At 32.1% G+C, this 14,493-nt stretch overlaps 4 protein-coding genes and 1 long non-coding RNA gene across 8 annotated transcripts; 1 reads left to right on the top strand and 4 right to left on the bottom strand.

Moving 5' to 3' along the window:
- Positions 1-155: 155 nt before the first annotated feature.
- On the bottom strand, positions 156-2,248 carry LOC105679594 (transmembrane protein 256 homolog). 2 transcript variants are annotated; one of them, XM_067349446.1, is made up of 5 exons: positions 2,150-2,248; positions 1,563-1,679; positions 692-848; positions 485-606; positions 156-406 (listed from the first exon to the last, which is right to left on the bottom strand). In XM_067349446.1, the coding sequence occupies exons 2-5, from the start codon at positions 1,665-1,667 to the stop codon at positions 263-265; spliced, it is 528 nt and encodes a 175-aa protein (XP_067205547.1). In that variant the 5' UTR covers positions 1,668-1,679; positions 2,150-2,248; the 3' UTR covers positions 156-262. The 2 variants fall into 2 exon arrangements, with proteins under 2 accessions (XP_067205547.1, XP_012235134.1); XM_012379711.2 differs by lacking the exon at positions 2,150-2,248 and adding an exon at positions 1,916-2,062.
- Positions 2,249-2,565: 317 nt separating this feature from the next.
- msl-3 (male-specific lethal 3) lies at positions 2,566-5,770 on the bottom strand. 3 transcript variants are annotated; one of them, XM_012379737.2, is made up of 10 exons: positions 5,370-5,770; positions 5,033-5,101; positions 4,823-4,932; positions 4,558-4,741; positions 4,285-4,467; positions 3,767-4,071; positions 3,475-3,687; positions 3,078-3,280; positions 2,906-2,990; positions 2,566-2,772 (listed from the first exon to the last, which is right to left on the bottom strand). In XM_012379737.2, the coding sequence occupies exons 1-10, from the start codon at positions 5,469-5,471 to the stop codon at positions 2,691-2,693; spliced, it is 1,536 nt and encodes a 511-aa protein (XP_012235160.1). In that variant the 5' UTR covers positions 5,472-5,770; the 3' UTR covers positions 2,566-2,690. The 3 variants fall into 3 exon arrangements, with proteins under 3 accessions (XP_012235160.1, XP_012235161.1, XP_012235162.1); XM_012379738.2 differs by having other exon boundaries at positions 3,078-3,277; XM_012379739.2 differs by having other exon boundaries at positions 3,078-3,247.
- Positions 5,771-5,890: 120 nt separating this feature from the next.
- On the top strand, positions 5,891-9,711 carry LOC136997945 (uncharacterized). Its single transcript, XR_010888485.1, has 3 exons — positions 5,891-6,035; positions 6,444-6,722; positions 7,205-9,711. It is a non-coding gene; the product is annotated as an uncharacterized lncRNA (long non-coding RNA).
- Positions 6,263-7,474, bottom strand: LOC105679610 (allatotropin-like). The gene is made up of 2 exons (XM_012379742.2): positions 7,223-7,474; positions 6,263-6,789 (listed from the first exon to the last, which is right to left on the bottom strand). The coding sequence occupies exons 1-2, from the start codon at positions 7,471-7,473 to the stop codon at positions 6,642-6,644; spliced, it is 399 nt and encodes a 132-aa protein (XP_012235165.1). The 5' UTR covers position 7,474; the 3' UTR covers positions 6,263-6,641.
- Positions 8,842-14,254, bottom strand: Strump (WASH complex subunit strump). The gene is made up of 17 exons (XM_012379736.2): positions 13,712-14,254; positions 13,481-13,583; positions 13,204-13,395; positions 12,911-13,125; positions 12,438-12,804; positions 11,994-12,269; positions 11,672-11,897; positions 11,356-11,591; positions 11,003-11,254; positions 10,745-10,927; positions 10,559-10,675; positions 10,314-10,486; positions 9,983-10,245; positions 9,720-9,903; positions 9,429-9,649; positions 9,197-9,350; positions 8,842-9,111 (listed from the first exon to the last, which is right to left on the bottom strand). Exons 1-17 carry the CDS (start codon positions 13,831-13,833, stop codon positions 8,958-8,960), a joined length of 3,438 nt encoding a protein of 1,145 aa, XP_012235159.1. The 5' UTR covers positions 13,834-14,254; the 3' UTR covers positions 8,842-8,957.
- Between the last annotated feature and the right edge of the window lie 239 nt (positions 14,255-14,493).

Genomic DNA, 14,493 nt, shown 5'->3' with positions numbered 1-14,493 from the left:
TTTTTTTTGTAGCTTTCAATAGACATAAATAACACGAATTTGAATAACAGACATTTGTGTTCAAACAAATGTTTTCTAAGATATAGATCAAATATACATCGAGAATTACACAAGAGACGCTATTATTTTTAAGAAATATTTAAAGTTAATTGAAATAAGTGAAAAATTATATCTTTTATTTACTTTTACATTTTATTTAAAAATAAAACCACCTTATCTCTTATTTATTTCTCCGTATAAAATGCTCATTTTTAAGGAATATTTATAAAAGCATGCTGCACCATGCCAGAATAAAACAAAATCCACCAATTGGAGTCTGTCTACCAAATCTTGAATCACCAGTGAATGCGGTATAATAACAACTGCCACAAAACAGGACAATGCCAGACAACATGAGAGCCGCCGCCTGCAATACAAACACCCAAAATCGTTAGTGCAATGTTGATTATATGATTGCAGATAAACACAGCGACAATTAATGTACCACGCTTGGATATCTGCACATCGGTAATCCCAACAAGGCCAAAGTGTGTATGAAGTGATATCTATTTGCAGTTTCAAAGATACGCCTCTGCTCCACTCCTACATCATCCTGGCTGTAATGTCCTGCGAAACAAAAATGGATTTAAATGTTGCAGCCATACAGTGAGATTCGAAATAATGCAATGTAATTGCGGAGTGATTCACTTACTGTGAGATCCAATAGCGCCCAAGATAACTGCTGATGCACCGCTGAGAGCTGCAAGCTTTATGTATGGTCCAGTGGAAGCAGCTAACTTCCATAAAGGTACAGATACAGGTACCATTTTAACTTCGGTTTTAGGTTGTAAACCCAGGTAACTTGTTGCCTGTAAAAGATTGTACACAACTGTCAAATCACTAGCTTTCACAAATTATATTTTGTGTAAATAATACCTTATGTTTTCAATTAACAATTTTTTCTTGCATAAAGCTTGCTTATCAATTTTGGAATTTCCAATAATAAATATTAATTGCAATTAACACTTATATTAAACAGGCAAAGCATTAAACATTACACAAATGCTCATTAATGAAAAGCAATAGACATTGTATAACACAAAAACAAACAAATTATTGAACACAAGGTTAACGCTTATAATGGAAGAGTGTAAAAGTGCATCGAATTAACCAAGTTGTCAGTTCAATTAACCTTAAACTAATTACACTCACAAGAAATTACAATACATCAGTATATTCAAATTTTATTGTAATTTTATAATTTTTATTGCAGTATTAAAAGCGCATCCTGAATGTTTGTAGCACTGATGTTGACTGACAGATAGATCCCTTTTCTATAATTACACTGCCTGAATTTTTTTGCTTTTTTTGCTTTTTTTTTGCTTTTTTTTGTTTTTCTCCCCCTTTATATACTTTATTTTAAGTGCATAAAATACCTTTCACTAAAAGTGCATAAAAAGTGATTGAAAAAAATCAAATTACTTAATATTATGAGAAAGATCAAGCAAGTGATTACAATGTAGGAAGATTAGTGTATTTCTCTCTATTGTTTCAGGATAATGGAAAACACTATATTAGCTTACCGATGTAGCTGCCTTCCAAGTATAGGATGCAGCCCCTGCAGTCGTTCTATGAATTACATTAAATGGCGCGGTAACTACCGTATATGCAACGTCCTGCAAGCTCATCTTCGTACGTCACTGTGCACAAGCAAGAAAAACTTATACCGTGTATAATTAAATGTGTTAATGGTGTCCGATGCATTCACAAGGACACGTGTTGATATGGCAATTTTTTTTCGTCTTTTTACGAACACAGTGACAAAGCAATTAGCATACAATTATGCAAATGAAGAAATACTTCTTGAATATTGTATAAAAATTTCACCATTTGACTTTACAAACGCACTGATCACCACCAATGCATTCGTACTTACTTAAGTTTCTAGTTAACTTCGGTTAACTTTAACAAATTTTTACGTTCTCAGCAAATTGCTATAAAACACGAATTAACGCCATCTTAGAAATTTAAACGCGAATTATAATTCCTTCGAAAATAGTGTTTTGTTTAGTGATGTGATATTTCCTACAGGTAGGGCTCCACGGCTCCCGAGCCTCGTAGGAAATATCGCATCACTGGTTTTGTATGTGAGGTATGTGAGTAATCTTACCAATTTCGAACATACTTGACTAAGCACGTCTCACATAACCTCTTTTCAGTGTAAATTGTTAAATCGTTTATAATGATTAACAATGGCCGCGTTCAACAGAACTGCTGAATTGTCTAGTCAACACTTGACGTTGATTTGTTGGTTCTAAAAGTAAGAGCCAATCACGTTCGATTATTACTAAGCGGTTTGTTGTACTGAACGCGCCTAATATTTTAATAATTCTTGCTTAATTATTATATTAACATTGTAAAAAATAATACAATAAGATACATTCCACTGAATTGCATAAATAATTTTAATTAGAATCGCACACAACTATTTTAACAATTTTAATTTTATATATAATATAATCCATTTCACAAATGAAATAATTAACATAAAAATCTATATAAAAATATATATTTAAAAAATATAAATTAATATAAAAAGCTTTTTTATTATTCTGAGTAATACATTCTTAAAATCACATAAAAATAGATATGCATAAATGTATGCAACGTTGTACACAGATCAGAGGAAGCAATATGTATATTTTGTTAAACTACTCATTTGGTAATATTGTTTGACTTTCCACTTGCATATAAAATTGTTCTCCAAACCATTCTCTATGCATCTCCAGATAGCTATAAATATTATATTATTAATATTCTTTGCTATATTCTTGCTTGTAAAATGTATTGTTATTTATTTATATAGAGAAATAGTTGATATATATGCATACACGTCTTACTATACTTAATTAATTTTTCTACGTACCTTAGAAACATGTCTAAATATTTTAAAAGTACTTTCAACTTTTTGTTCAATATATCTGTGGATTGTAATAACTCAGGTAACTTAACTGAAATTAAGAAACATAAAACCATTTTTACTATATAAAAATTATGTGCAATATATACATCCTTGTAAAATGGAAGCTAATTCTCACCAAATAACCTGGTTAAATGAATGGCACCGTAATAAGCAGAGGGACCTGGTTGATTTTCGCTTTGTCCCAATATTTGAGGCATTAATCTCCATTTATTAGATTGCTGAAGTAAAGCATTTACTTGAGCGGATGTAACAACAGGCGGCATTCTTAATGTTACACCTCGTGGGCTAGAACAACGGGAACTTGTACTTGCTATGCTACTAAAACAAAACAATCAAAAACACATTATAAAAAAAATCTCAAAAAAGGATGGAAAAACAAAAAAAATACATTATATTATGCTTATCCCAATACACAGTTCTGATAAGAGATATTTGCGAAAGGAAAAAACAATTGTTAAAGATAAATTTATAATTTATGAAAGCGGAAGATATTAAAATAAATTGATCATTACCTCGATAAATTGCCACCATCTTGCTTTCCTTCGTCATAAGATCTTAATTGTCGACTTTCATCGACTGAACTTACACGATACGATCGCAATCTTCGCTTAGAATTGTTTGATGGCTTATTTGTATTGTCCATCTCAGAATCATGCTCTTGAAAAGGTGGTAAATGAGCATATTCTGAATCGTCAAATTCTTCTTTTATAGACATTTCTGGATTTCTATAAGAGAAGATATTTTTATAAAACAAAACAATGAATTTGAATCGAATTCTTAATGACAATTTAAAACTGAACTTACTCAGTTGTTCTTTCTTTCGGGATAATTGCTTGTTCGTTGCTTAATAAAGAAGACTTCAGGGAGGCATACTGCTCTCTTTCTTGCCTATATAGAAGGAGGTGAGGTAACGTAAAATCAAAATATATGCGTAAACCATCCGCGACTTCTCTGCATATATTTACTTCGTTCACTGTTTTTTCTAATGTATTAGTTGCTTTATTTCGTTGAGGTTTTTCTGGAATATTTGTTAATTGTGTTGTAGTAAAATGTTGCACCCAGGTTTCCAAAATATTTATCACAGTAGGTTGTGCGGGAAGAACCACAAGCTAAAATAAATATCAGTTATATTTGTGCTTTGCTTTTGCGGAAAAATTTTAGTCATTTATAAGTTGTCAAAATTTTATTCATAATTTTTTTTTAATTTTTATGTCAAAATTAAATAAAATCTGAACAACTGTGATCATTTTTAGTCGCTCAAAATATATGCTCCAGTAAAAATACAATATCTAACATATTATATAATCCATATATTAACATACCTTGTTTTTATTTGATATTAAGTCATGATCTTGCTCTAAAATCCGTTTTAATGTACTACCTATATCGATGTCAACTCCTGGTTTACTAGCTCCAGATTGACTTCCACCACCACTATCTTCATCATCACTCGTTTCACCCATGTAATCAGAGCTACTTTCTGTATCTTCTTCTGTGTTTACCTCCTACATTAAATTATGTTACACATACAATTATATTAAACATACAATTTCTCTAAACTTTGGTTTATTATTTATTATTATTTTGACAATTACCTCTGTGTCATAATCAGCATGTTGACCCGAACTGCCATCTTCTGAAGACCCAGTTGTGGCTGACGTAGCTCGACTACCACCACTTCTTGCTCTACGACGACGTTCTTGATGTTCGGTTTCAGTCAAACGCTCTGACATTTTATGGCTCCTCTTTTTGCGTTCACGACGATATAAATAAGCACCCCTAATTTATTTGAATATATAATATAAATTCATAATGAATTACATTAGTTGTACAAATCAGACTAGCTTTGGGAATACGTACAGTTGAAGCTGCGCCTTTTGTGCTAAATCTCTTTGAAGTTGACGATTTTCTTCAGTATCCTTAAGCACATATTCTTCCGTCACACAACGATCCCAAGACGAATTCCAACCCTTACATATTAATAAATTATATTTATATATCCTTATGTTATTTTAATTCATAATTCATTTCATACTGTGAAATAATTTTAATTAAATCCTTGTAACTCACTTGAAAATGTATAAGATATTCTACAGCTTTTCTACCTCTTTGATCTTTATTCACAATGACATCAAGTACCTGTAAACAATTTTACATTTATCTATTTTACAATTTAAATTCATAATTCTACATAATGCAAAGTACATTTATATGTATTTATACAATTTAAAAAATACACTTATTTCTACATTTTGTATACTGCAATTTTGCATATTCTTATGTCACGTTCACTTCATCTTTCTCCAACTCATTTATATTTTTATTCATTTTTGAATTTTCAATTTGCATTTTATAAATATTATAAAAAAAGACAATATAATATATACGAAGAAAATATGTATATTACCTTTGAGTCGTACAACACTTTTGCTTTTGTCGGATCTGGTTCATAACACAACACTTTTTCTCCGTCACAAAACTTAAATTTCGGTCCTCGTGTTGACACCATAGTTAAGATTTCAAATCACAATACAAAATTTAAATATTTAAAATACATAGAGAGGGAGTATCAACATAACCTATGATTTTCGACCAGCTTCGCCAAAGATAAATGGCATAAATATATTTAATGTACATCCATTTTTCTCAGCAATTTTAGCTTCAATTTTCACAAATTGCTCCAGTGGTGAATCGATTTAATCACTGTTTAACCTATTGTCAACTTTACAAATGTTTATAACCTTCCGGCGCGATCGGCGTCGTGTATGTTTAGATCTGAAATTAGGTACTTTTGAGTCGAGAACGCGCCTGGGGCTCCTGCACATAGAAAAGCATCTTCCATTGAGATTGAGATCCTATTTCATTGGCTGCGTCACTCCTTACCACGCGTAACGCATGTCCTGTGTACAGGAGCCTGAAAGCGTATCCAGAAAACTTGCATGACTGTGTTATCTGTATTTTTCATGTCAGAAAATTAACAATTGTAATGACAATCAACGCATTGAAAAATTTTGTCGGACAATAATAAATAATTTAACAAAATGTTAAAAATTTATTTAAAAAGTGATGGGAAGTAGGTATCTCATTTGAAGTTAAATGACAGTTATTAGAACGATTTGATTTTCCGATATATTCGTTATTTATATGAAATTATATTTAAAAAATAACCTAAAATTTTAAATATTATTTTTTTTTTTTTAAATGAAATAAGTTTGTGACTAATATATTAACTGTAACACAGGTAAAAATTGACGTATCTTATATCGATCGTATCCAAGTTTAGAAGTTTAAAGAGAGCAATTCTACAGAATAATGCACGTTTATTTTCCATCCTACTTTCATCTTTATATATTTCTTTAGTTTTACATATATATGTTAATAATCAAACAAAAGTAATCAATTTTAATACATTTCTTGATGTATACACATACTAGATATCGTTCTACGACAAAGTTAATTGTACATCGATCGTATGTTGTAGGGTGAAAAAACGTAAATTTTCTCCTGGCCGTCATTCCTTGACGTCGTACTTTGTCGTGGAAAGATGAGAGAAGTAACATCTATATAATATTTCATAAGTATGTGAAAGTTCGAGAAATAAACGGATGTTTGGAAATATAGGATGTTTTATCCAAATTAAGATGGACATTTAAAACTCGTATACATTGTCGACAAAGGACTAAAACAGCGCGAGCGTTCTTTCGGGCTGCGAATGATCCATCATCGACTCCTCATCGCCTTGATCGTTTTGCATCGACAGGTGCGTAAGTTTGCTGGCCAATGCAGGATTTGTCTGCATTATTGGAAGTAGTACATCCGCAGGTATGCTGCAATCAGGACATTTTACGCTGCTCATACTTCATCATTTTTCATATTTTAAATATATAAATTTTTACCGAGCAGTTATTCACTTGAATTATAAAATTTCTTAAATGTTTTTTTCTTCCAAAATTGATTCTTTGATTAAAACTTGAAACAGAACAACAGACTTGTATGAAGAAATATCGTTATTGAAAGAGAAAAAGAATGTTAAACTTTTCTCCTTTGATGACGAAATTTTATATATATTTTATAAATTATATTCATTCATGTGGCAATTTTGTCGACAAGTTTTAACCGTCGATTAAAATTAATTGGCCCTAGAAAATCACTCTGTGTCTAATAAGTTATATTTTAATCAAATATAAAGGAATATGTTTTATTTCGCTATTAATTGCAATTGCAATAAAAACTGTTTTATAGAGCTTGTAAAATACTCACCCATGCGGAAAGCTTCTCAGCAGTGATGATAAAATTCTTTCGCATCCATCAAGATCCGAAGTTGCCATGGGGCTCTCTCTTTTCCCGAATCCAATCGCCGTGGAAATGTATTCTGGTTTGAAGCCGCGGATTTCCCTCAACTTTGTCCGATGCTTAAAGAAACGGGGATAATTGCGACCTTTGGTAGTCGCTGTCGCTACTACGAAGAATCCCGCCACCAAGACTAATGCGATCGCTAGTACCGCTCGCATGATTTCCTGATGTAAAAAAAAAAACACGTCAAAAGCGATAACAAACGTTCATTTTGCAACGAATTACCTATAATTACGCATGCTATAGCGACAAATTTAGTCGCAATTTTTTTCGCAGAAATTTTATTTATGGCTGCGAATATTAATTTGCAATTGATTAAACGGTAAATTGCGCACATTTCTTAATTTCCACGATATGAACTTCTTACGAGATTTTACAAAACATCGGAGCATCTGTTTGCATCAGTCTACACAGACGTTATTACACAGACGATATTTTAATTATAATTTATACTTACTGTTGTAGAACAGAGAAAAATTGATTATTAATACAGAATACTTATGTGCATTGTGCAGCAATTGTGCAGCGATTACTGATAGTAGCCTAAAATATTACATTGTAAGAATAAATACACTAAAAATCTAATTATTGACAATGAAATAAAGAGGAATAGATTATTGCGAAACAATTTTTGACTGCAACACGAAATATTTCTTACAAAGTGTTTCACAAGTATTTCATAATTTTTTTATATAAACCGAAATAATTTAAATCCAATGAATGATTGTTCTTCGAAATGTCCAATTATTCGTGTTTCACGTAACAAATATTATTTAAACCGGTATTTTTAATTTTAACGTATATTCTTTCAGATGGGTGTGGCGATCGAAATAAATTTTAACGCGCTTGTATACGCCCAGCCCAGATATCGGAAATTCTAGAAGGATGTCGACTCGATCCGCACGTACGGAAGCCGAGAACTGGGCTGCGAAACTATTCCGGATCGTTTTGTACGAAGCCGCCGACGTCGGCGTTGCGGCCGCCGGCGTTGACGCCGTCGTAGCCGCCGTCGACGCCGACGAAACCAGCAATCTTATTTCCTGTTAATTTCTCAAATGCGTTTGGCCAATCGATATTTTATTATCGCATTGAAATTTCTGTTAATGAAATAGCCGCAATTAAATGCAGATAATCTTTCGCAAGAGCGCATTTAAAAGCGTATCGACGCGACGGTGATGCGAAGAGGCGCCTAAACCGCCGCCGTCGCCGCCGTCGCCGCCGCTGTCACGCACAGTGTCTAGCCGCCGATGCGAAATTTCTCTGCAGTACTCGGCGATGCTTCCCCTAAGGACACTTTTCGTGATGACGATGCCACACCCACGCTTTTTATCTAATTTATGTTGTGAGCCTCGTTCGCCTTAGATGTGTGCGTTAAATGATAAATTAAAACAGTGAAAGCATAATTAAATTAAGCAAATAAAATTCTAATTTTATCAATTTCTTTTCAGTAAATTCGGTTTTTTCTTAAATTATTACAGTTAGTGGAAATATTAAAGTAGAAATAATAATAAAATAATTTTACGTAATCTTTTTATCTGTCTTATTTATTTACATAATATATAAAACTTTATAATATAGGAATATATAATAGTGTAAAATCATATACATATATTATATTATATCATCTTTTTCAGATGTAACATTATTTTGCTACTTTAACTAGAAAATGATCGAGAATAACAACAGGTATTTCTTTAAGAATGAGAGAACGTGGAATGCCAGAATATTTCACAAAAAGTTCCAAAAAGTGAAGACTGGTGACACCTTCGATTTCTGCATCGCTCCCTGCTTTTGTGCTAAAAATAAAGCGTTCTCTTGAATAATACGCACTAAATGACATTGCAATATTTTATTCGTCAAAAACTATGAAATTATTCTCACCTTTCCACGATAATAAATGACAAGATGTACATACAAAGGTATTTTACGTAACGATTCATCACAGAAACGTGGAATTGACGAAGAATCGTTTGTATGCCGATTGCGAATACCACAGCGTCGACGGGATCTTGATGTCTCTTGCTTAAAAGACTTGCTACAATAAAGAACAAAGATAAAATAGCCTGATGTTTGTGCTATATTATACATACGTGTATGAAGCAAAAATACGTACCTGTATTTTTACAGTAAAATAATTTATTCAACTGCGACGCCGTGAATAAGAAAATAATGAGAGCTATATTATCTATCTTCGGCGACTTGATATAAACTTTATTATGCGGATCGCTGATGCCAGCCCAGTCCAATCGTACACTGAGTTCGTGAAGCAATTCGCTTTTTTCTGATTCAGTCTCGTTATTGTTATCTTTGTTCGCTATCTCGCATAAAATAGCTCTGCAAAACGAAGAGAAAAATAAAAAAAAAATAAAATAAAAAAAACAAAAAAAAATCAATTTCTACATACGTATTTAACGTCCGAAGCGCCGCTTCCATATGTTTCGCCTCAAATTTACAGGCAGTATTCAACTCGTACGCTATTTTTTTCCTGAGTAATTGATAGTGACCTATTTTCAACGTCCACTCGAGCACCGGCGACCATAATTTACTGCTGCTACCGGTTATAGAATTATGAAGCTTCGTAATGTTACCTAAAGTATACAACCAGAATATCAATTTATTCTTATCTCTATTACATATTTTTCTAATGCACATCTTGAATTTTCTCACTTTTAGCACTGTCGAGAGAACTTAAAGTATCTTCACAATCATCCAACATCGACGCCCATGTCTTGTTCCGTATACTTTTTTCTATAGAATGGATGAAAGCTTCCAGTTCCATGACGATGAAAAATGAGACAAGCTTATCCAGTCCGGATAATCCCGGCGTGCCTATCGTTTCTAGTATCACGGAGAAGACTTTGTAATTTAGAACTTCATTTTGTGTTCTAATGTCGTACCATGCTAGAGAGTGCTCTATATACACAGTAGTCCTGAAAAGATATATGGATTAGATTACAACTTTATTCTTGTAAAAATTGAAGCAAACAGCAGAATATACCGTGGGTCAGTAATGCGAATGAGTTCTCTGGCGAGTCTGCCCATGAAAGTTAAAGAGTTACTGTCTGTTGAAAATGTATGCTTATCTTCTTGGAATTGCCTCCATGACTTTCCTGGCACCCAGGACGAGCCTCTACGCTCTTCCTCGACTGCATTATTCATAATATATGTAATCTGAAGGTTCACAATAGTGTAAATACATATGATAACTTTTTGTAGAATTTTTATATCGTAATTTTCTCTTACTTCTTCGTGCCATATTTTCAAACTGTTTATGTTAATGTAATCCTGAATATATTGGAAAGACTTCCTGTATCCGTCCATAATCGAAGATAAATTGTACAGTTTTTGTAGAAGAGACGTCTAGTAAAATATTACAAGAATTGTTAAATATATAAATTTGAAACGCAAAATCTTGCTTTCAAAATCTACCTTGGATTTCTGATCAAAGTTGAGGCCTTTGTGTAAAGCTGAAGTGACTTTCTTGACAAGTTCCTGCCGTATACCGTCCTCCAACAGTCGATGTGAATCAACTCTTAAAACTCCCAGAGAAACGCTTCTCAGTGACAAAACGCCCTTTGTAAAAACTGACACGGAATATGTTAATTTAGCCATCTATAAAAATATCAAGAGAGTTATTTTTTAATTATTATAATACAAGAATTACATTGTACAAGAATCAAAGTGTACCTCCAATCTTTCAGACAATTGTGCATAATCCTTGAGCTTATCTTTGGGCAACTTAGTCGGAATTTCTTTAAATGCGTTTGTTTCAAGATACACTATCTGCGCTAATAAACCAAACACAGTTTCAGGTATAATTTGCAAAACACGTCTAGCGTATCCTTCCAGTTCTCTACTATAATATTGGGACACCGAGGATAAATCTGCGCTTCGTGCTTGGTTTACCCTCAACAACGGAGTTTCCAATGCTGATGCCATCTTGAAATAAAATAAATTTGTACAGGTATTTAATATAATTTTTGTGGGTATTTCTTATATATATATATATATATAATTTTTAGTTGTACGAATATATTTACTTTAAGGAAAAGAGCTTTTAATTTGATGACAGTTGGTGGATTTTCCTTTATACTCTCTTGCATCACATCAATAAAGGATTCCATAATATTCCATGCATAGCAACAATCTGTCACGATATTCAAGCTTATCATGATATCTTCAGTTATGCTGCCTGTACGCAACATATTGTGCAAAGTCTCACGCGTGTCAGCCAGATATTGCGAAATGTGTAGATTATTTTCTAATTGATGAAATTCTGAAAGTATGACAGATTACAAATATTTGTTTTTGTTAACATTTGTAACAGATTTTGTCTTTCATTTCTTGTTTCCTTACCCTGAACTTGTTCCAGTGCTTGCAATAACTGCACGATTTTTCTTCCATCTTCTTGTTTTAATGAATCAATATGTTTGCTGATTTCCATGAACCACGTATAAAGATTTTGATTTTTATCGATACCGTCTAGAGATTTGGTGCCTCCAAAAATTTGTGCAAGGTCAGTTATACGTTCGACGCATATTTCTTTATCTTTCAGCCACTTGGTCTCTTTTCCGAGTAATAACTGATAATATAAACAAATTACAGTTATGCAATTTCTTGAATCTTGTAAACATAGATTAAAATAAGCTATCGTAATAACAACTAATTTCAAACATACATCTTTATACATCTGTTTAACATCTTGTTCAATTTGAGCAGTGCTTAGTAATAAGCGAAGACAATTTGCTGTAGTATATTTGCTTTCAGTCACGACTGATTGACGCAGCGTACGTGAACGTTTAGAGTCCTCTAATATAATAGTGGGCGTAGCGGTATGCAGCAGAATCCAATGCAACGTAACATTACACTCCTTCACTAATTTAACCAAGGAACCTGTGGCATTTTCATCTAGTTGGCCTGCCAATTGTACTTCCTCAGTCTCTTGTATTAATTTCTGAAAAATTATTTCAATTTCTATTCTGCCAAAGAACTACAATATTATTAATTATAATTATAAAAGTCCTTTTATTTTCGCAAACTATTTTGAAATGCACATAAAATATTTATATATTTATTTATTTCAATGTATCAAAAAATTTAGACCTATTAAACTCTTACTTACATCCATTTTTACTCCATACTTTTGTGCAATTCCTTTAATATTTGAATTTTCAAGAGTATTATTTAATGCAGTTCGTGCAGCTTTATATGGAGACCACCAATCACATAGATTGATCACTGTTCCCATATAAATACTAATTACCCAGTTGTCAGGAAAGAATCTATCCACTATTTCTCTCATAATAGCAGTTTGTGTATGCAGTATAGTTGGTTTAAACGATAAAATTATGACCAACATTGATGCTTGTGTGGCTACAGCAGTACTACGGTGTTCCGGATGTGGAAAAGCAAGAGTCTGATTATAAATTTCATCAGAACGCAATCGACCAATAACAAGATCTATTAAAAAATCTCGCAAAGGTACTCTCCTAAAAAAAAAAAAATATATATATATATATGTATGTATACACATATATATATATATATGTGTGCAGACTCTCCTTATATATCCTTCATATTTAAATTGTTACAAACTTGAAATATTCTTCAGGATAATTAGCCGGTCTTTTAGACAATGTCCTCATATATCCTGTTGAACGAAGCAGCATACAAACATCATCTACTCTGGTCGAGGAAGATCGCTGCGCATTGTACCGATAATAAGACACGAGTAATCTTTCACGTATTCGCCCTTCAAAATGATAATCAACCAGCAATAACATTACACCATATAAGTATACAGCTTCACACTAGAAAGAAATACAATTGTTCCCTTTATAAATGTCTTAAAAATTGCTAGCTTTTCTTATAAAAAAAAAGAAATATACCATTAATTGTTTTCCTTCTTCATTAAACATAATAGAATCGACTGATTGATGTATATAAACTCCATCTCCCAATTCATCGATGTAAAAATTCAGATCTGTAACATACTTGTGTATACTCTCAAAAGCTAAATAAAACCTTGTAAGTATATCTGAGAAATTATTTCGAAGCTCCTCATCAGTTTCTTGAAGCGTCTAGAAAAAAGGAGAAAATACATTTATATATATTCTTTTTATTTTTGATAATACAACTTACAATAATTGTAGAAAGAATATTTACCTCATCATTTTCTATCTTTTGCTCATAAATACTCGCTGCTTTGAAATATGCAAAGTCGATTATAATGGACCCATATTTCTGTATTAATTGTTTTGTATCCAAGCTAATGACAATTAAATAATATAACATAATTGGATTTGATAAGAGATATATTTGCTACGCTAAATATTAACAATTATATTTTAATTTATTAATTTATCATTAAATTAATTATATTTCTAACAAACTGACCTAAAGACCGGTGGTACATAATCTTTCAATCGCATTAATTCAGCTATAATAGCATTTCCACGAGATACCAGTCGTAATACATTTTGTCCGCAAACATTATTAGTTGCCAAAAAGTCGCCCATTTTCTCTTTCAAACAATTTTAACAATTATTTTCCACTAAATGTCAGATTTTGACAGGAGCAAAAGGGTTATGTATACAATTCGACCATTGAGCCAGACATGCCAGCAGTGTCGTCAGACGTGCATATCAGCGATACCAGAACTGCATACTCTGGCTTCTACCAACCAACCGAGAATCGCTATGTCACACGTCCGTGTGTATTCGAAGCGAATGATGTGTGCTCGGCGTTCGACTTGTAGAAGAAAGCGGCGCACTTAGGAATAGGAACAAATATTAAATATTAAGAATAGAAAATTGGAATTATTTCATTTCAGAACAAGAAAATGGGATATTAATGTATCATGAATTAAAAATTAAGAATTAGGAATAACTAATACACATTTCATTCCTTTGTTTGAAATAAAATAATTGTTAATTCTTTTTCCTAATATTTAATATTTATTCCTATTCCTAATATTTTCTCTATTGTGCGCAGGACCTAAACGATACAGTCGACATATTTATATTATTTATAAATAATCTTTATTTTTTATTTATTGTATCTATTAAACATTCCATTCTACTATTAAAAAATATATTTTGCGTTGTAATGCTCATACATGTTCATAAGCAATAAAAATGATAATATATAATTTTTTAAATGCAAATAGGTAAAAATAT

Source organism: Linepithema humile, chromosome 2 (assembly GCF_040581485.1).
Source record: "Linepithema humile isolate Giens D197 chromosome 2, Lhum_UNIL_v1.0, whole genome shotgun sequence".
Classification (NCBI taxonomy): domain Eukaryota; kingdom Metazoa; phylum Arthropoda; class Insecta; order Hymenoptera; family Formicidae; genus Linepithema; species Linepithema humile.
The sequence above is the reverse complement of the archived record's forward strand: the minus strand, read 5'-3'. Positions and strand labels throughout refer to the sequence as shown.

Bases quoted from the DNA above. Each gene is read 5' to 3' on its own strand.
- LOC105679594 (XM_067349446.1), bottom strand. From the start codon at position 1,667: ATGAGCTTGCAGGACGTTGCATATACGGTAGTTACCGCGCCATTTAAT. The intron at 849-1,562 runs GTAAGCTAATAT...AATCTTTTACAG, and splicing joins CTTGGAAGGCAGCTACATCG to GCAACAAGTTACCTGGGTTT. The intron at 407-484 runs GTACATTAATTG...TTTGTATTGCAG, and splicing joins TGTGCAGATATCCAAGCGTG to GCGGCGGCTCTCATGTTGTC.
- msl-3 (XM_012379737.2), bottom strand. From the start codon at position 5,471: ATGGTGTCAACACGAGGACCGAAATTTAAGTTTTGTGACGGAGAAAAA. The intron at 4,933-5,032 runs GTGAGTTACAAG...TTAATATGTAAG, and splicing joins AATATCTTATACATTTTCAA to GGTTGGAATTCGTCTTGGGA. The intron at 3,688-3,766 runs GTAAGTTCAGTT...CTTCTCTTATAG, and splicing joins CCGAAAGAAAGAACAACTGA to AAATCCAGAAATGTCTATAA.
- LOC105679610 (XM_012379742.2), bottom strand. From the start codon at position 7,473: ATGCGAGCGGTACTAGCGATCGCATTAGTCTTGGTGGCGGGATTCTTC. The intron at 6,790-7,222 runs GTGAGTATTTTA...TCCTGATTGCAG, and splicing joins CTGAGAAGCTTTCCGCATGG to CATACCTGCGGATGTACTAC.
- Strump (XM_012379736.2), bottom strand. From the start codon at position 13,833: ATGGGCGACTTTTTGGCAACTAATAATGTTTGCGGACAAAATGTATTA. The intron at 11,255-11,355 runs GTAAATATATTC...TTTTATTTCAAG, and splicing joins TAAAAGCTCTTTTCCTTAAA to ATGGCATCAGCATTGGAAAC. The intron at 9,904-9,982 runs GTGAGAAAATTC...TGTATACTTTAG, and splicing joins TTCTCTCGACAGTGCTAAAA to GTAACATTACGAAGCTTCAT.